This window comes from Artemia sp. Qi Xiang Cuo, chromosome 4, assembly GCF_049724085.1.
Source record: "Artemia sp. Qi Xiang Cuo chromosome 4, ASM4972408v1, whole genome shotgun sequence".
Lineage (NCBI taxonomy): Eukaryota > Metazoa > Arthropoda > Branchiopoda > Anostraca > Artemiidae > Artemia > Artemia sp. Qi Xiang Cuo.
The window spans coordinates 79,255,841-79,277,423 of record NC_142797.1 but is presented as its reverse complement, the minus strand read 5'-3'; the positions used below and the strand labels follow the sequence as shown (position 1 = coordinate 79,277,423).

The 21,583-nt window shown below is 37.0% G+C and overlaps 1 protein-coding gene across 4 annotated transcripts in view; it reads right to left on the bottom strand.

Moving 5' to 3' along the window:
* The window catches only part of LOC148953473 (E3 ubiquitin-protein ligase SH3RF3-like), a 207,187-nt gene that overhangs the window by 75,902 nt on the left and 109,702 nt on the right, over nt 1-21,583 (bottom strand). For all 4 annotated transcript variants that reach the window (XM_089088552.1, XM_089088551.1, XM_089088554.1 and 1 more), the window contains exon 5: nt 3,955-4,121. In XM_089088552.1, coding sequence (XP_088944678.1) covers nt 3,955-4,121 — 167 coding nt within the window. The remainder of the gene's footprint in view (nt 1-3,954; nt 4,122-21,583) is intronic.

Genomic DNA, 21,583 nt, shown 5'->3' with positions numbered 1-21,583 from the left:
GGAAAATTGACGCAAAATAACCATGCCAGTAAGAAATGGAAATCTGTCCAGACTCAGGCGCATAAGAACGAGTAAGCTTAGAAAATTGTGTCCATAGATGTGTAGAATTATTTCGGAGACAATAAGATCAGTCATATACTTGCTTCCAAATTTTTCAAGAATCTTATGAAATGAATGTTTCGAAGATTTTAAAAGTTCAAATAGGCAATAGACGAAAATAAAAGACAAACTAGCACTCGGCATTTCCCGGAAAATCCAGGATTTCAAAAAAAAAATCGTACAGTGACTCTCAGCTGCATCCAGGGGTTCAGACGAACCGCAAGTAGCAACCAAGTACCCTACCTATTTCTGGACCATAAAAAGATTTTTTTTGCAAACCTAAAACATATACGCCTAACACTTTCTGTCAATACACAATACACAATTTGTTCTTTTTTGTTTTTCTTTTTTATTATTATGTTTATACTCCACTTGTACTACTTGTTGTCTTGTAGTTGTGGGTAATAAATGATTGATTGATTGATTGATAAAGATATTTCAGAAAAGGGAAAGAGCAAGGATTAGCGGAAGAGTGAATGAGTTGTAGACTCTAGCAAGTGTACGCCTGTCGTTTCGCGCTTTGCAACAAACAAGATCTCCAAATACTTTTGCAACTTTTCCCCAAGATTTCACGCAACTAGGCCTACAAAACACTTTTTCATATATTTCTACGATCTATCGAACAATCTACGATACATCTCGTATTATAAAATCACTTCGCTCAATTCAAAAATAGACAAAATAAAACCATCTGGTGAGTTAGGGATCGATCAGGAAAAGAAAATCTACCAGGTAAAAAAAAAACTTGCAAAACTACTACTCTTTATTCTACATTCTACTATTTTTATCCAATAATTTCGTCCAATAGTACCTACCAGATCGATTATCTATATAATAATAATAATAATAAAATGTTCATATAGCCTAAAGGAAAGAAATTGCATCTGTATAGAGGAACCGGACCTGGTTCTAGATTCCTAGACCAGGGACCTGTAACACCTTGAAACCCGGCCTATATAGGTAATTCTGGAATAAAATTATATATACCTACAGGATGCTAGTTTCCTGTCAATGTTGATACATCTATGAAACAGGCCAATTAAAAAATTATTTCAGGTAGATTATTTAATCAGCAAAAGATCCAGCCAATTATACGTGACTTATTATTGTCCTTTTCTTGAAAATGTAGGAACAGATCCAAGATATAAAGATCAAATAGGTAAATGCGAAAAATAAATTATGATCGGCTTGTTTAGAAAAAAATGCTGATTTTCCAGGTTATTTCTTCTCGCTGTCGTTGTTATAGCAAACGCTACGATTTCCAGGAAGTTGCCATCCATGACTGCACACAGGCACGCACATCATCATCATTTTATTTATGACCCATCACAAAAAAACTGGGCAGAGCCCAGAAAAAAAACAAAGTAAAAATCAAGAAAACAAAAAAGAAACAACAGAAACAAAAACACACTTTGATAACTACAAACAAGGGACAAACAGAAATAACCAAAGATGGGAAGACTTTTGGCATTCAGTAGAGAAACCACAAATACGCTTCTCAATAACCCCAGCTGGGTTTACCAATTGATACTTTCTTTGCAGAAAAGAGTTACTTGTCCATGTTGGCAGTCCCATTAAATACTTAGCAAATCTAAAATAAAGGTGATGAACTTGCTTTCTCTTTCCACAATGAAGAAAAGAGCAAAGAGGAGCGAGGGCAAGTAAGTGAGGAACTGTTAGGTTATTATATAACTGAGAACGGTGAACTCTACTCAGATGAGAAACGTTCGAAGCCAGGGAGGCATACACAGCTCGGATCTTACTAGCATAATTTTTCATTGCCAGGTTTACAGTTTCTTTCAGGTTTGCACCAATAGGCATGCCCAGGTAAGTCAGGCTGCTAGCTAAAGGAACCTCAGAGCCGGATAGACTTATTGATTTTCTATTCCTTTTAGAGTTGAATGGTAGAACAACTGTTTTATCAGTATTCAAGCTCAAACCAATGTGTTCGTACTCTTCTTGGAGAAGCTCAAAAGTGGAAGAGCATCCTTGGAAAGAGCAGGAAAGGTTCAGTAAGTCATCCGCAAACGTGACTAACGAGAGATCAACGCCTTTGAAGATAAATGTACAGCTCAACTTATCCTGAACATCTGTAACACAATTACTACTGGAAAAGTCAAAGCTCCTTGGCGTACACCTGTCAGCATCGGAAATAGTTGACTACCATCTTTAATTCCAGCCGTCTAATTTCTATACATGTATCTTAAACAAGTAATTAATGCAGCATCAGTACCTTTCAAACGGGCCTCAAGCAAAAGCCTCGCTGGTACCAAAACTGGCGAGGAGGGGCGGAACAATTTTCTTCAATGTCTCTCATCAAAAATGACTCAGAGAGCTAGAAAGTAGTACATGAGACGGTAATGGAGCGATAAGAACTGCACAGAGAAGCGTCTTTTTTGCCCTTTTTAAGGATGGGAGTTATTTGTCCGATACAAAATTGCAAAGGGACTACACCAAGGACAAGGATCATCTTAAATAGTAGTGCTAAATGTTGCTCGGTTAAAGGACCTGCAAGTTGCAGGTGCCTTGCTTGATGCTGAAGCGCTTGATTGGCATATCTGGAATTGGCATATCTAATATCCTCCTCATACCTTTACTATGATTTAGAACAAGATAACTTGCTCGTGTTCAGTAAATTTTACTACGGTTCTATTCTATATAAGCTCTAGATATAGAGGTTCTATCGGAATTGCTGCTAGTTTTCCAGACGTTCTTAACTTTTATTATTTAGGCAATACTGTAAAGCAATGTTGGTTATTATTTATCATATATTATATAAAATTATGTGTTTATTTAATATGGTTATTAATTTACGATGTTGGTTATTATTAGTTGGTTATTAAGTTTATCCGTGGAAATATTATTCGTTTTAAGTTCATCCGACGCTCATAATGCCGAGATACCGTAACGTGAAAAATGGTCTTTTTGACTGTCCTTGTTCTACAAGATCGATAAGATTGGGTAAGACCTGTGTAAAAAAAAGGCAAATAAAGAAGCAGTGGAAAGGGGCAAAAGAAGGGGGCAATAGGACTCCTTACTGCAAATTCTTAAGGTTTCCCCGATAAGTTCAGGTAATTCTCACATAAATCCCATGTTCTTGACGATTGGGTGACTTCGAATCTCTCTCCCGTTGTTTTTTTCTATGCAGGAAGACCTTGCGGCACCGTCCCCCCCCCCTTACCCCCAAAAACTGTCAGCAGGCACTGAAAGTTTAGCTGCAACATACAGACTACCTCTTATTCTTTCACAATTACCTTTGTTTACTTTGGTTATACAATAATCAGTCTTCCTTTTTCACGCTAAGTGCTCGAATACTCATTTTTGCGAAAAAAAAAATCACCTGATCATATTGTTTCTGCTTAAAGCGAGACATAGCGAAAATTACAGCATAGATATCTTAAATGGAAAAACGAATTCCCACCGGTTGGTGGTGGGAATAAAAAAATTCAGTACTTGTGGGTAGTTCTTAGTTCCAGTGCTAGCTTGTACTATAGGTTTACTGGTTCAGTGAGCTTCCTAGCAAATAAATTTAATGAAAATAATTAAATGATATTTCAATAAACTAGATATATTAAGCGTTTGATTTGGTAAATGTAATCGAACAGAGTCAAACTCCGTTCAAAATTGCGTGAAACTGAATGGCACGATTCATGGGGCTGTTGGAATAGCGCATGGTTTCCAGTACAAAATTTCAATACAAATTTTCGGTTTTATCGGTTTTAGTACCGATGTATCTTTATATCGGTTTTTGTGCGTTCAATTCAATTCCATGAATACAGTGCATTTGAGATCTTTTCTTCTCTAGGAATGTCGATTTCGAATGTTACCTGAACAAACATATTGAATAAAACTTACTTGTAAAGAGTTCGCTTGAGCTTGGTGTGCTAATGGTAAGCTGACTTGCAAGCATTTGTAAGCTTCTGGTTACATAGCTAAAGGCCGAGTTGGAAACGTTTGAAGTTGTAGGTTGAGGAGCCATATCAGAGATGGATGGACTTGGGCGCGATGAACCAGGAGACGAGCTAAAATAATTATTTACAATTGAAAAAATATGAATAATATGTGTAAACAATAACAACAGAATTGGTAATAGTATTTACTTAACAAAGCTTTGAAATGACAGTTTTAGCCATGAATTTTCAATTGGTTTAGAGTTAAATTTACCAAATTTAAACAATGTAGTTCTGGTAGTTTGAAAAACTAAAGAGAACAAGGAATATAAAATCATGGAGGGGGATCCCAGCCCTAATTTGGACTGTAAAACAGTTCCTGAAGGTTTGATTTTTCTAGCACATAAACTGTCCACGCTTGATGGAAGTAAGTATTTAAAGAAAAGTGGGATAGATCTGGATTCTTCAAAACACCTTGCTCGCCCTGATTTGGACAGCAAATCCATTCCTGGTAGTTTCATCCATGCAGCGTTGCGAACTTCTGAGCAAGAAAAACTCGCTCATTGACAAGAAAAAGGGTACTTCCGTATTAGCCAGTACACATTCGAGAAGTTTGCTAAACGTAAGATATAATAAACCGCTTTCATAATCACAAAGACAAATGAAAGGTGATAAAATGCATTGGACTTGTATAATTTGGTCTATATATTTGCATATTAGGGTTGGGGGTGTATAAGGTTAGGTTACTTTACCCTACCCCCTAATGTACAAATATATAGCGCACAATATATTATTATATAAACTAAAGTGTTATATTTTCCTCATATATAGGATTAGGATTAACCTAAGTTCACTTTTCGAGTGTGTACTGGCTAACACAAAATACCAGATATATTTTTTTTTAGAAAAGCTCTGTCTCAACAGAGCTGTGAACGAAAACTGTCCATGTTTGGAAAAGGCAAGCATTTCAAAGGAGGAAGGGATGGATCAAGATTCTTCAAAACACCTTTCTCACCCTCATTCGGCGTGCGAATCAATTCTTTAGAGTTTCATTCACCTAGCGTTCCAAACTTCCGAGTTTGACAAACTCAATCATTAAAAAAGGAAGAGAAAAGAAATATACAAGTAGGGAAGGGGTCTCAACACTAATGTGCGCTGTAAGTCCGTTCCTGAGAGAATCATTTCCCTAGCACACACATTTCCCATGCTTGGGAGAGGTAAGTGTTTAGTAGGAGGAGGGGATAAATCAAAATTCTTCAAAACAACTTTCTCAGCCTGATTTTGGCTATACATCCAATTCTGAGGATTTCATTCACATAGCTTGCTTTCCAAAATTCTGAGTCAGGGGTCCATTGACAAAAAAAAAACAAATACAAAAAAAAAAAACTGTAACATCTGGGAAGACACAATAAGGATGCTTTTAGAATAAAACAATTGTCTTGCTGTGCTTACAAAGAGTCTAATTAATATTTAATGTCCATGCTTGTTTTGTCCTTTTTCTAGTCTTTTTTTAGAATAAATTTGTGGAGATTTTGGGTTGGTAAAGTATTGAAACACCAATTAAATTTGTTGGGAGTAGATAACAATTTTTTTTAAATACATGATAGCTTAGAGGTAATGATTCTGACAGGACCCTTCGAAACAGACAGACACGGAAGAATATACATTTGACTTTTGCTGATTTCCTTCTAAAGGGACAATCAAACAGACTGCAAAGCCATTAAACTGGCCCCAATTTTCTATTAGGTTGTAAAGCTCCTAGTGAAGTTAAGGACATGGAATAGTCCTGTTCGTTTCTCTTTTCTCCTAAAACAATGCAACATTCTCCTTGCTCTTTAATCTAACTAGTGACGGAGCTTGGTCGCACGACAACAACAGTTAATTGAGAAAAGTTGCACATCTCACACATTGACAATTGAATTTTCGTAGCATAAAAAACCAAAAGTCCGTGTCCTCATTTATCCACATGGCTAGAATGGAGCCATGTTAAACCGGGTCGGAATCTTGACAAAATATTTAGAAGGATGAATAGACTTTAGTGACTGTCCCTAGATTAAGATACGGTATTTCAAATAAACAAGATATACTATTGTATAACCTGAAAGTGAGAATAAAGCTTTAAAATAGCAAAATGGTGTGATAATGGAAGAATAATTTAAAGGCAAAAAACTAGTCATAAGACAACAGTATTATAAACAAAACTTGCTATATCCATTATTGTTCTCCTATTTGAATGGTCATTCAGACATGGGCTTAATTTCCTCATTTTGTTCAGGGGGCAAAAGGGCTCCACATCCGTTGGGTCTGGGGGTGTAGGATATCCTTTTGGGGAAAGAGGGCCCTCAAAATTTTGGGGAAAAAAAAGGCAAAGCCTGTTTTTAAGCTGTCTGAAACCTTTTTTTGGTAAATTGTTTTACAATGTATCCCAAACACCAAACGGTAAAAAAGTAAAGGTGGCGGAGGACTGCACTAAGTCTGACACATTTTTTTTAACTCTTTTTTTTTAAGCAGTAACGAGGAAAAGTTACTATTTTACAAAGACGTTACTCAGTTAATTTGAGAAGCATTACACAATACATGATAAAATACACACACACACATCAAACAAAAGTAAAATTATGTTAGCACTCCTGCTTCCGCGACCGTCCGAAGGTGGAGGCTCACAGGTGGATTATTGGGGCCCAGAATGCATGGTGTGCATCTATTTTTGCACATTTACCTTACCCTATCAAACTTTAAACAAAACTAGCCTTATGGTAATTTTTGCCGCATCGACGGTAATTAAATCAAATGTGAATTTGAAATCTAGCCCAATTTTATGTTTTGACTAAAGAAATGAGCCTGGTAGTACAAACATCAGTTTCTCACCAATTATCATGTTTAGGTTTACTTAAAGAATTATAGGTATTACACCTTAAGCCTTATACCTGGCCTTCTAATGCCAGAGAAAACCAACACCAAACATCATTAGGGAGTCTACCATCGCCCATACGGACCATATGTTTCAATACTGACATCTGCTACTTAGAATTCTCTCAACTATCAATAATTTTTTTACGTATGAAGATGTTCGTGATCCTATTCGTACACCTTCATACGTCAGTGGTCGATAGACCTTTCTTAAAGAGTTATCAATGACCCCTTTCTTCCAGTCAGTGGGGACACTCTCAGTTTCCCGAATCGGTTAAAGATTTCGTTAAGACTTAGGCGCCATATTTTAATAATTCAGGCTGTAGGCCGTCAACACCGACAGCTTTGCCATTCTTCAGGTTTTGTAAAATGGTTTTGGCTTCCAGCAGACCAATGGGTTCAACATTGGTATCCAATTCAAAGAGTGGCAACCCAGATTGAGGCTCCATGGGATTTGTAGGAGAAGGAAAATACAGTACTTCGCTGAAGTGTCCTCTCAATCTATTGTCAATATCTTCTTTCCCCGTTAGTAGTTCCCCCTTTTACTTTCAACAGTGCATGCAGGTTTTCGAAAGTCGGGGGTAATCTCCCTTGTGATTTGGTACACTGTTCTACTATCACCTTTGCTGGCAGCTGTTTCAGCTTAGGCTGCCTTTGTTTCTCAGAACCGATGTCTGTCATTCCTTTAAGAAAAAGTCAAAGAATGGTGCAAATTTGCTGGTTTTTAAGTTAGGACTAAGAAATCACATTCAGCGAATACTCTGAAAATTGATTAACACAGCCGTCTGTTCCCTTTCTTAAGAGACAATTGTATTACCCTTTGAAAAAAAAGATTAAATCATCCGACGAAAGTATTAAAGAAAAAGAAGCAAACCCATGAAAATCTTCTTCTTCCAAAATTTTTTTTTTACGTCACTAGACATTTGAAAGATACTTGATTTTGGTAGAGCTAGAAAAGTACTCAAAACTTTAATATAAAAGGAAGTGAAGGATAACAATGAATACTTAAGTGCCAGGTTAGTGGATCCCTTTTTCTGAGGAAAAAAATACTATTGTGCGCAGAAGTTTTCTCTTCTTCAAAAAAAAAATGCACCATAAGAAAAACCAGTATTTCTTATGTCAGATATAATTCATCTTTTTCAAGGTCGTAGTAGCAAAGGCTTTAGAATATATCGACCCATTTGTTGAAGTCCCTTTTTTATATCTGTGATACAAAAAAGACCCAGTTCTCTGATCCAGAGAAAGAAAATAACAATGGCAAAACTATTAAAGGAATAACAGCCCTCTCCTTATGATACGGCTCGACAAAAACTGAGGATACGCGATAACTCTTTTGTCCTTGAATTAGAAATTGAGCAGGGTTCAAACATTAAAAATAAGGTTTTTCCAGTACATTCATTTGTAGCCTACATATTTCATTTACAAAAAAAAAACACTGTTACACCCTAGGGTGAAAAATCTCTAATTCAAGTTGAGATTTAAGATGACGAGGATTACATCCTACAAGGCTTCTACTCGCAAGTGTAAAAGCTACAATAAGCTCAGCTGAATAGGGTAAACTCTCAAAAACTTAATTTTGCCTCCTGAAACAGACCATATGATTCATGCACATAGAAGCAGAACATGTGGCGGAAATGACTAAAATATTACTTCTGTATTCTTTAGTATATTTTTAACCCTACTTTTTATAGTCGGTAAATGTCCATAGCTCCCAGCCAATCATTAATATGAAAACAATTCCGTGATGTCATACGGCGAGTACCGTAAGCGAGTTTTTTCCATTATAGAGTTAGAGCCAGCAGGGTTGTGATCTCCACAAGAGAATATAGATTTCTGTTCGTGTACGACCGAAGCCAGAAGGCAAGCAAGTGTTTCTCATTATAGACACAGTGAGGAGATTTCATTAAAAGGTGGCCAATTTGAAACACGTTATGGTAAGTAAATCCTGTTCAGCCTTAACGTTGGGAGATCAATTTGAAATTTAAAAAAAAAGTCTTTTTGGCAGTTACCAGATTTAGAATTTCGTGTTTGAGAAAAAGGGCAAAGCGCCTTTTGTCCGGTTCTCAAAAGAGCGTATTTCATTATACTTTATTTATTATACCTCTAACAATAAAACTTTAGAAGCAAAAAAATTAAGTTTGCAAAAGCAAAAAATAAATAAAGAAATGGACGATCCTAACAAGGTTCACCTTGGTGCTGAGCCAACAGAAAACACCAAGAAATTCAAATTTCTTGAGTCTATCATAGCGCTAGTTGGTGGAGCGGAAAAGAAAAACACTCTGAATCAGGCAAGAGATCTAAACCAAAATCAAAATCAGGATTTATGTTACAACTGTCCAAGCTGGCACGATATGTCAAAAGGTCCTTGTTTGTATTAATTTAAAAAAAATTTCTACAAAACAAGTTTTTCAAAGAAAAGGAAAGAGCTCCATTAAGCCAAGAATGGGCCAGAACATAGTTTGTGCTTTACTGAAAACAAAATGAATTTCAAACACTTTCACTTTTTTTATTTTCATAAATAAAAAATTATCAAAACTTTAAGGAATACACATCAGTATATGTCAATTAAACTGACAATCCATGGTTTTTTTTTTCAGTAAAGTGCAAATTATGTTCTGGTCTTGAACAGGCATGGGGGTTATCAGCCCTACTCATGGTAATTTCTGCTCGTTTTGAGTTTGACTCGGCTATTAATTGTAATTATTTGAAAAAAACTACGTTTCCTAAAGAGTTAAAGAGGCTGAGTTACAAGATCGAACCTTAAAACGTACAGGAATTAAAAGGCATCGTGGGGGTCTGCCGATCCACAAGCCCCCCGTTTTCGCAGCCTTTAAATAAAAAAAAAGTTTTTTAAACTGAAAGTAAGGAGTGACATTAAATCTTCAAACGAACTGAAATTATGCCGTATATGAAAGGGGCTGTGCCCTCCACAACGCCTCACTCTTTACGATAAAGTTTTTATGGTTTAAAAGAAAGAGTTGTGAAAAAGTCAAACTTTAGCGTAAAGAGCGAGGCGTTGACGAGGGCACAGCCCCTTTCATATACGGAATAATTTCTGTTCGTTTTAATTTTTAATGTCGCTCCTTACTTTCAGTTTAAAAAACTTTTTTTTTTTTGATCATATCCCTTACCATTTCCTGAATTTTCTAAATTAATATACTCAGTTATTCCTGAGTTACACCCTCTCGAAAATCCGTATACACACAAAGTGTTCTGATTTATTTCAACACCTCTCAACATTCTCTGCGAGGCTCACCTCAATGCCCTTTGTCTACTTACAAAGTAAAGTTCAAACATGCATACCTTTCTCAGTAACATATAGGCCTATGTGTAAAAAATGAACGAAATGCATTGCTTACAGCCCTTGTGCTGAGGACTGTGGGGAGGTTGACATCCCCAAAGGCATTATTTCTGGACCTTTCAACAAGGCTGAACAAAATAGGTCTCTAAAAATTCGATCGAATATATTTTGGGGAATGATATTCTGGGGGGGGGGGGCTGATTGCCGTCCATTCAGTTTTGACTCTTAAAATGGGCACAAAAACTTCCGAACTCCAATCAAATGAGCTCCATCTGATTCAAAGCTTATACGACCACCCGTTCATAAAAACCTTAAATGTCCTTGGGTATAGCTTACAACCCTTGCCCATGGGCTCTGGGGGGTTGTGTTCACCCTAAAGACATTGTTATATGATTTTTGGACTATTGGTAACAAAATGGCTATCTCACAATTTCAATTGAATACATTTTGGGAAAAAAGGATGTCAGGGGGGGCTAGTTACTCTCCATGTTTGAATCTGAAAAGGGAACTAGAACTATACATTTTCAATCGAATGGGACTCATCTGAATTGAACATAACCACCCCTTCCATAATACCCTCATATGTCCCTGGGGAAAAACTTAAAAATCTTACCCCCAGTCGCTGGGGAATTCTGTCAACCCCCCAGGCCTTATTATATGATCTTTGGACTATTTTTGAACAAATGGCTATCTCAAAGTTTCTATTGAACGTTTGTGGAAAATACGACGTGGAGGGGGGTGCCCCAAAATCACTTTGACTCATAAAAAGGGCAAGAGAATACCTAATTTACAATCAAATGAGCCCCCTTAGGAGTTTTTACGATCAAGTTTTCCAAATAAACCTTATATGCCCTCGGGACATAACTTACAATCCTTTTGCTGAGGGCTGTGGGGGGCGGGTGTCATCATCGAAGAAATAATTTCCAGACCTTTCACCTACGCTGAACAAAATAGCTATCTCAAAATTTTGATTAGATGTATTTTGTAACTGATAAGCGTGGGGCTGGGGGCTTGTTGCCCTCCCTTTCCTTTTGACTATTAAAAAGGGCACTAGCTCTTTCAATTTCCAATCGAATGTACCTTTTTCGAAGTTTCTATGACAACTAACAACCATCTCAAAACTTCTATCAGATGCATCTCGGGAGAAATACGAGGTGTGGGAGGGGTATTCACCCTCCGATCACTCTGAATCTTAAAAAGGGCACTAGAACCCCTGATTATCAATCCAATGAGCCGCCGCCAAATACCCTTTCTTATCACCCTTTCATTATAAACCTTATATGCCCCCGGGGCATAACTTACAACCTTGCCCTGAGGCCTGTGTGTGTGTGTGGGGGGGGGGGGTTGTTATCCGCAAAGGCGTAATTTTCGGACCTTTCAACTACGTTGAACAAAATGGCTATCTCAAAATTTTGATTGGATATATTTGGGGAAATCGTGGGCGTGGGAGGGGGGTTAGTTGCCCTCCAATCACTTGCGACTATTAAAAAGGGCACTAGTCGTTTGAATTACCAGTCGAATGAGCCCTTTTCGAAGTTTCTACGACAGCTCCTTCGATACAAAGTGCCATGGTATAAGACCAAAAAAAAAAATAATAATAAAAAAATAATGCTACTACATTGTGACCACATCGCTCTTTACTTGCGCTTCCTGTGAAACCAATGTCCTCTTAGAAACGAAAACCAGGAGGTCAGAAGTATAAACTGTAAAAAAAAAAAATCAAAGAAGATCTAGAGTCATGGGAGGGAGGGGGGGGGTCGGGGCCCATTATCGAAGATGGGACAAAGGCTGGTTGAAGGTCGCTGGAGAGGCTGCAGCTGATGGAATATAAGGGTTCGTCAGAAGTCATTCCAAGGTCCTTGGGTACCGGGCACGACAGTACACCGTCTGATTCCCGCAAAAGTAAGCAAGTAAATCAATATTGACTGAATTGAAATACCCTTTCGTTAACTTAAAAAGGAGTGGTAAAAAAATGGCTGGCAAAATAGACTCTTTTTTTATAGAATTTAAACATACGGTACACAATTTATTAAAATATCAAGGACAGTGAAAATGAGACTTTTTTATTGACTTAGTGGAAACTTACACTAATTATATATATTAAAAAAAGGAAAACAAAATCGGGGATTGATTTCTAAGTAGTACCGGGCGCAAAATTTAAATAAAAAAAAACATGGGCCGAAATCAGCAAAATTAAGCTAAAAGCATATGACACTAAACAGCTTAAGAAAGTGTAGCTTTCCTTTGAAAGTGCAGTTGCCTTTGGGAAGCGACAGCTTTTAAAGTTTGATTTTTAACAACGAAAAACATCGTCCAGTTTAACTAATTGGTAACAATAAATTTTAACTATTTATTTTCACAGTCCAATGTGGCAACGCTGATGAAAATGTAGTAATACCCTACAAAGTTTACAAATTTGAAAAAAAAGAAAAACCTTATTAAATCGTTGTATTCTGGAATGAATAGATCTATGATGGATCCAGGATGACAAGAAATATTGTATTTTGACATCTTTCACTAAAAAAAAAAAAAAAAAAAAAAAAAAAAAAAAAAAAAAAAAAAATGGAACAACCTATTTTGTTATCAATGTTTTGAATAAAAGTACAACCAACTTAAGGTGGTGTGCTAAATGAATACGTGATCTCTAACTTATAATTCTAAACATCTCAGTGCATGTTCATTGGGGACATCGCAGAAATCTTCAAGATTACAAATTGCAAGCCTTGAATCCCCCTTCCCCTAAAAGCAGAATTCAGCAAGCCAATTTTTCCTCATTTTTCATATTTATAGATTTGTACAAGTTTCCAGTTAACTAATTTAAAAACCCGATATAATTTTTACTGTCCTTGGTATATCAAGAGTCATGTGTGTCTGAATCAGGCGAGAGATCTATACCAAAACCAAAATCAGGGTTCAAGCTGTACTACAAGGCCGATAAAAGGCAGAAAAGGCAAGAGCTTTGGATGCGCAAGGCCGCCGTTGTCTGTGTTACAGATAACGGTTTTTTTTTCTTTACCAAAAAAAAACAAAACAACATTGGTTAGCACACTAGACTTGAAATGCTTTGTCTGTGAGGACAGGGTTTCAGTGTCGCTGTTATTTGGTTTGGAACGGGGGTCAGTGGCGTGACTCTATAAGCTAAGCTAGAGTATAGCCAGCTCTAAATGGGTACCTGGAGAGATCTGGGGAAGGTAAACACGAAGGGTGTGCGAAAGAACAGGATGGCTGGCCCCTAACCACCCATAGCACTTCCTAACTGAAGGACCATGAAAAGGAGATCAGCACCATCGGTAGGGACCGTAAAGTCTAGTGCCGCATTCTTAACCATACCTTTGCCATTAATTTTTAGCACTCCTTTTTAAGTTAATGGCATGTACAAATAACAGCATAGGTAGGCTTAGCTCGCAGAAAGCTTGATAATAAAAGTTTGTTGCAATATCAAAATCTCTTTTGAGCAAAATTATTGCTGAAAACAGATTTCGAATGAGGTCGCCAGGATTAAGAATTCTCATACTCTAAATACAGATCGCAGTCCTGGCTATATCAGGGATAGTTTTTCCGCTTTTGACATTTAATTTGCGTGACATTTTTAACGGAACCGTACAAGCTATTCAGTAACGATTTAGCGTTTAAGACTTCTGATAATTTTTAACTTTTAATACCCGCAAAAAATTCACTTCTAAATGTAAATCATATTGCGCATCAACTCATTTGATCCAGGATCACTACACCCTTATTTGCTGATGATGCGACATTGATCCGACTGAACAACTGCTCACCTCTACAATCAATGCAGAAATTACCAAGACATGCTTATGGTTAAAGGTAAACCGGCTTGACCTAAACATGAGTAAGTCTAATTGTGCTATTTTTTCAGGGTCTCGAAATTATTATTCGTCGATTACTGAAATATCCTCACAGAAGGGAATTGCTTGGCGGTCAAGGTCCGTTAAGCACCTTAAAATTATTATTGATGAGAATAATAATTGTATTGTGAGATTTGTTGTTGGTGTTTGGTGACGTGGAGATCGTTTGTCTTCGTGTGAGCAGTACTTCTTATTTATTTTTGTCTAGGCCTATTTCAGTAACCTTCAAATGATTAATATGTAGTTGTTTTTTTTTCAGATAACGGGGCCCTGGGTCCTTGGGGATTTTTTTTGGATTGTAGTGTTTTTACATTTATTGACTAAATGAACTTGAACTTAATAAAAATTTATCATTTAAGTACCATGTATAGTCAGGTCAGTGTATAATAAACCTAATATATATATATATATATATATATATATATATATATATATATATATATATATATATATATATATATATATATATATATATATATATATATATATATATATATATATATATATATATATATATATATATATATATATATAAAAATATACATAAAATAAAAATATTTATAAATTTAATAATAATCACAAACAAATTACAATATATATATATATATATAAATATATATATATATTTATATATATATATATATTTAACTGCCACACCCGAGCTGCAGTAGCAAAGGCGAACCAAACTCTCGGTCTCATCAAACGTACAGTGACAAGTAGATCCCCTGTAATAATCACAAAACTTTACAAGAGCCTGGTGAGACCAAGATTAGAATTTGGAATGTGTGTCGCCACGCCAATTAATAAAACAGACCAGATGGCTCTCGAGTCTGTCCAAAGACGGGAGTCAGAATGCGTAAAGGGGCTCAGAGACAAAGAGTATGAATACCGACTGCAGAGCCTCAAGCTACCAACTCTGACACACTGTTAGCAAAGAGGTGATATGATAATGACCTACAACCTGCTCAAGTCTGATGACAAGGACCTCTTTTAGCCTGCCCAGTTGTCAAGAACCAGGGGTCATTCAGCAAAGTTTTTTCGGAAGTGTGCTAATACAAGGAAGAGGAACCATTTCTTCTCCAACCGCATCATAAGCCTCTGGAACGATCTGAGTGAAACGACAGTGAGTTCACCATCCGTTGACAGTTTCAAAGCCAATCTCGATAAGGAATGGGAAACCAAACTATGGCTCACGCAATGGGATGAAGCTGATGTCCCACGGCCCTATCATCACTAACTGGCGTACACTGGACTCGTCCATATCACTAGCAAGTGCGATTTAAGGTAATTTAAGGTAATATATATATATATATATATATATATATATATATATATATATATATATATATATATATATATATATATATATATATATATATATATATAATAATAATAATAATTTAGTTACCCACCATCTACAAAAAGATTATAGTGGAGCACAACAAAAAAGGAAACCAACTTCAATCAAATGCAGGTGAAAAACGACGTCTCATCAATCTGACTTTGAACACTGAATTGTCCCGAATGGTCGACCATTGCTTGGATGGCTCCGGAAGTCCATATTTTTCCAGTCGATAATTCCGGTATCGCTTGGATATATACAGTAAAAATTTTGCATACTTATAGTAGCACTTTCGGATTTTGTTCCCTCAGAGTCTCTCACTGTCAGCACATGGGATGCAGCGGCAAGGTAGATTACATGTGGCTGGCAAACTGAACGATAAATTGAGGCTAGAGATTTCCTGGAGTAGCGTCCGCGATTCGGCACTACAGACCCGTAAGCACGTTTAATGGCGGAAGCTGTTTGATTGAAGATAGATTGTCTGTTCGTGCCGATAGCTTCTTCAATCACGATACTCAGATATCGTAGCTCAGACACAGTAGGGACTAAAAGATTGCCTAAGGTAACAGACCCCGTGTTAGGTGTCTGGAAGTTTAGAAGCTCAGATTTATATGTATTAATAGAGAGTCCTATAGAAAGAAAGTCACTGCGGAGTTGACTCAGGTTATCTTGTAAGTCAGCTTTCGATCTACTGAGCAGAAGGACGTCGTCAGCGTATGCAAGGTAAGACAGGTCGGTACCGTGAAGTAGAAGTGAGGGCGAGATGCGGTCCAGAATCTTGGAAATCGCATGTTTGAAAATGAGAGGACTAAGAACACTCCCTTGCCTCACGCCTCTTTTGATTTTGGTGGGATCTGATGTTCTATCTTTCCATTTGGCAGAAACTATTGAATTTTCGTACCAGAATTTCAATGTTTTCACTATGCTCGCACTTACACCACTCAACAGCTGAGCATTCATTTCTTTCATCTAGTTGTAGTTATCAAACACTTTTGAAATATCAATAGTACACATAAAGAGAAGCGACTTGTTTCTCTCTGAGTCCATAAGTACGTTAGCAAGAAGGCGATGAGCCTCTGGACAACCGAGACCTTTCTGGAATCCAAGTTGATTATCCCCAAAATCTCCAGTATCCAGCTCGGAGAAGATCACATACTCAAACACTTTGCTCAGGATGCAAGAGACTGTTATGGGTCTGTAAGATTTACAGTCATTGGGATCTTTTCCTTTCTTGGCGATAGAAGTGATGACTCCTTTCAGGAAACTGTTTGGTAGAAAACCCCTGGTGATGCACATCTGGAAGATAAGCTGAAGGTCGGAATAGAAACATTTAGGTAAGTACTTGAGATGTTTTGTTATGAGATTGTCGCCATCTGTCCCATTTTTTCCTTTGGAAAGTGCCTTTTTGACCGCGATTTTGATCTTTTCCAGGGATATGGGAACAACACATCGCTGTCCGGAGAAGCGCGCAAGCCAGCTGGTGACTTTCTTTTCATACTGGTTGGTTATGGCAAGATTCTCGTCTCCGTATACTGAAGTATAGTAAGAGTGCCAGTCATGCAGTGTCAGGAATGTATTAGGTGCACGGTCGTCCGGTCTAATTAGACTTCGCCATGATTTCTTGTTCTCAGTGAACTGTTGCCCGATAATACGGTACTTTTTCATCTCAGCTTTGTATTTGCGTTTTGTACTCCGTTTAAGCTCGAATACAGTCCCACGTAACGGTCTTCCGCAAGCAATCCAAATGTTTAGCAACATTTTAGCACGTCGTTTAGCCGTCTGGAGTTCGATGGATTTGGACCACATTGGTTTCTCTGCCCCGATTTTGACTCTTTTTGTAGGAACCGCTTTCAATTAGGCAGCTTTCAGAGCGTGGGTAACTTGATGATAGTAAGTGTTGAGTGCAATAGAGGCTGCCATGTTGGAATGACCAGTACATAGTAGATGAAACGGAACTTTTATGCAACTAAGGACCGAAGCGACAGTGGCAATATATAGGGCAATATTATACTTCTGCCAGTTTTGCTTGTAGAGCCACCTTCTGGGACAGGCGTTATCAGAGCTCTGTGCTGAATGCAGGTGGAACGAAATTCCGGCATGGTCACTAATCGGATCGTCAGTACACACTGTAACTGGGAGACCAGGGATGGATGTGGACGAAAGTACATGGTCAATGTTTGACATATGAACACTAGTATGGGTGTACGGAAAATCCAGGGACTTCGGCCAGATATTATAAGAGGCTGGAAGTCAGTTTAGAAAAATATCAGACAGTATATGGTACTTGGTAAGGCCGCAGTTGAAGTTACTAGCTATTAGCCACTTAATCCTACTGCGCTCGATAGACTCCAACTGTCGTTCGAGGGCATCTGCTACTTTTGCGAATTTCGTTAGAGAGACAGCATTGTTGTAGTTAGTCGGCATGTATACATTGATGAACTCGATTCCCTCAGCAGACACACATAATAGATTACTGCCTCTAATCGACGGCTTAGCCGATAGTTCCTTCCTAGCGTATATTGCCAGGCCTCTGGACGGACGCCCTGCCGTAGATCTTGCGGGTTGTATGAAGACATCGTGAGACCGGGATCTGTTTAGGAAGTTTGTATTCAGTTCAGAAAGCATATGCTCCTGGATGAACATTACGTTAAAAATCTGGAGAAGATCGTCTGTGGCCTTTTCTTTATTGCGACAACCATTTATACTCAGACTAAGAGCTTTAAGAGACCTATTCATTGTTTACTCTTGTTTTTCAGAATATCTCTTAATTTAGGGCATGTTAGGCTGAAGCAGACATGAGATCCTTAGCAAGAAACGCATTTGGGGTCTTCGTTGCATGGCGTGTCTTTGTTACTAGTGTTAGGTCCAACACATCTAGAGCATTTGCGACTGTTCTTGCAGTTTTCAATGAGATGGTCGTAGCTTTGACATCTGAAACATCTTCTTGCGGCCTCCTTGTACTTCGTTAACCGGAAAATATATATATATATATATATATATATATTGTAATTTGTTCGTGATTATTATTAAGTTTATAAATATTTTTATTTTGGGATCATGATATTATATTTATTGTGTGCTAAATGTTTATGTATCTTTTCGGTATATGGTTTCGCCCTCTAACTCCTTATATCAAGTATTTGTTGTTATTTTCCTTTTTTTTGTTAGTAGCACACCCTCGCAAGCGGCACTTTTGGTGAGCTACCTATTGATTTTGTTTCTTGTTTTTGAAAATAAATTATTATTACTACTGCTAAAAACAGGATTTGATTGGTTCACTAACCAGTGGCGTGGCTAGGGAGGCAAGGGAGGACGGCTGTCCCCAGGCACAGCCTCTGAGGGGGTACAAAATTGAGGTTTTTTCATGAATACTCTGTTCTATCTATATTGCAGTAGTAATGGCGGAGGGAAAAAATCGACATTATCTCCGGGCACTGAAAACCATTGCTACACCCTTGCCACTGAACAAACTGAAATACTTAAATTTTTTTATGTCGAGGGGCGAGATTACCTCTTGACCAAGTATGTTCGCAATGGAAGTCCATAAAAAAAGGGACCAACATACCAGTTTTATGGATGATAATATACTAGATTACGGGAAGATAAAATATCAGATTAGTATATTTAATTGAAATATTGAGGCGGTCCATAATTTTTTTTTTTTTTTAAGTTTTGTATACTATTTTCAAAGATGTAATTTCCGAAATATACTTTTACCCGTTTTCCATAGCAAAACATAACATCAAAAAAAGATTCTTTCAATTTTTTACCTAAGGCAGAAATTTATCATTTCTGTCACTTTTTTCTTATTAGGTTAACTTTTCTTCAAAATGCGACTTTTCTGACAAAAAAAAAACATGAAGAAAAACTTAGTAACTTTTCTTGCTTTAAGAAATTAACCGATTTGGCAACTGGTCAATTACTTTTTGGTTCAACTTTTTCTATTGGTATTTATTCTATCCACAAAATATTGATAAGAAGTTTGTTACGAAGTATATTACACACATTATGAGTTAATTCTTTCCTTTTTTTTCACTGGTAACAAAAACATAAAAATAACCATGTGCAGAACGAAACTCGAATTCTTCTTCTTCTGAAAATCATAAGGATTATTTTTCTGTGGGGGCGGGGATAAAAGCAGAAGGGCGTATTTCTTTTGCCAATATTGTTCAATTCTAAATCGAGGGTCCTTCACACCAATCTAGGAGACTGGAGAATTACCACAATCCTATCCTCTTCTTTGCAGCATTGGCGTGAAGAATTAAATATTCACATGCATATAAAAAGTAACATGCTGCCAACTATCAAAATTCAACTTAATCCTTAATACTTTGATATTTAGATAATGTGACAATTGATACGAGGAATTCAAGCTCTGGAACCTTGAGAAAAAAGCCGTACATTTCAATATCTATAATGCTGCAACTACGATATCATCACATCCACACACAAGATTAGCTCCAATATAGCCTAATTAGTAGATGTTGATACATTCTTTTGTTCTAAATCTAAGATGTAAACCCGTAGACGTCTACGGGACTAGGGCCAGTAGAACGAAAAGACAAACTAAAGCAGCTTTTTTAGTATATTGTTTGTTTTATATCTTGATTTTAGATTTTATTTAATTTTAAGTTTTAGATTATTTTAGATTTTATGTTAGGTTTTATCGTTGAAGACGCCTTGTTTTATACAGGCGAAATATCCTTCTACTGACTTTCCTTCTTTTCCATCTACTGACCGTAGTCCCGCTTGTTTCCTTCATCCTGAGATTTGTTTCTCTCTTGGTTTTTACTCTAAATCTCCAACCAGGCATGTTCCCCATCTCAAAATTTTCCAGATTTCAGGATAATTATAGCGACCACATTTTATCAGTTTAGGACGATAAAACACTGTTCCATTACTGTATTTTACTTTGGTTCCCACTGATGCGATTTTTTGGTACTTTCCCATTATATGGGCACCGACAAGGAAACCAGTGACGAAATAGACCGAGACGCGTGATGAAAAACAGGTTTACGGTATAAATAAAGGGTTTCTCACTCCAGGAACTATATTTAAACTGTTGTTTTTGGGGGTTTAGGGGGAGACAAAGGTACCTAGGTTAGGTTACGTATTTAATGTATGCTATGCTTTACCCCCCCCCCCAATGTGTAAATATATAGTCCAAATGTGCTTCTAAACTATTAAATATTCATCCTGTTTTATTTTATTTCATTAGCATTAACCAAACTTGACTTTTTAGAAGTGCCCATATAATGGGAAAGCACCAATTTTTTTCATAACGCAAAACGGCTCACGGATAGCGGATGCAGGAAAATCGCAATAATGTTCACACAGAAACTGTTCAGTACATCCGTTGAAGCGCAAACATAGTATGATATATTTAAAAAGCATATGCATATTAATAGGTTAAATCAAATTCTAGAAGCCAAGAAAAATATTCCAAGGGCTAGCCTGTAGCCTAATAGCTTAGGCTAACTATGCCTGATAAGAAATACTTGGCTCCTTGGCTCCTTTCCTTGTAAGAGATCCCCAGGACTCGCCTATTAAAAATATGTATTGAAAGGACAGAATTCTTATGTTGTTTGTCAAATATTAACGGAAAACCTTCGATAAACATGTTTAGTTTCTCAGATACTTGCAATTTGTGGTTCTAGAATGCACTTAAAATAACGTTTGCGATTTTCACCGGCTCAGTAGAAATATTTCAACGCAGCCGTTGAACCGTTGTGAACGGCCGTTTTTGCGTGAAATTGCATTAGTGGGAACCCAGGGTAAAACAGACAACTGATAATTTTCGCAGCTATAAAACCTGATCAACGTATAAACAGATATATAAACAATAAAAAAAATTATGATCACAATATCATGTTAACAGTTGGTCAAAACAATAGCTTTTAATGTTATGTAGCTGACAATTTTGTTTTTGGAGCTTTACAGGCTAACAAATCCAAGATAAAAGATAACGCACCTTATACCTGGTATATCAGAATCTGAGCATTTATTTCTAGATGGGCATGGGTTTCAAGCCATCTATTATAGATAAGGGTTTTATTCATATTTTATTTTTTCAGAGCATTTTCCATAGGCGATAACACGAAAACAGCGAATTTTAGGCTAAAGATTCTTCTCTTAAGTGAAATTTCTCGTTATTTAAAGAATTTAACAATTCCTT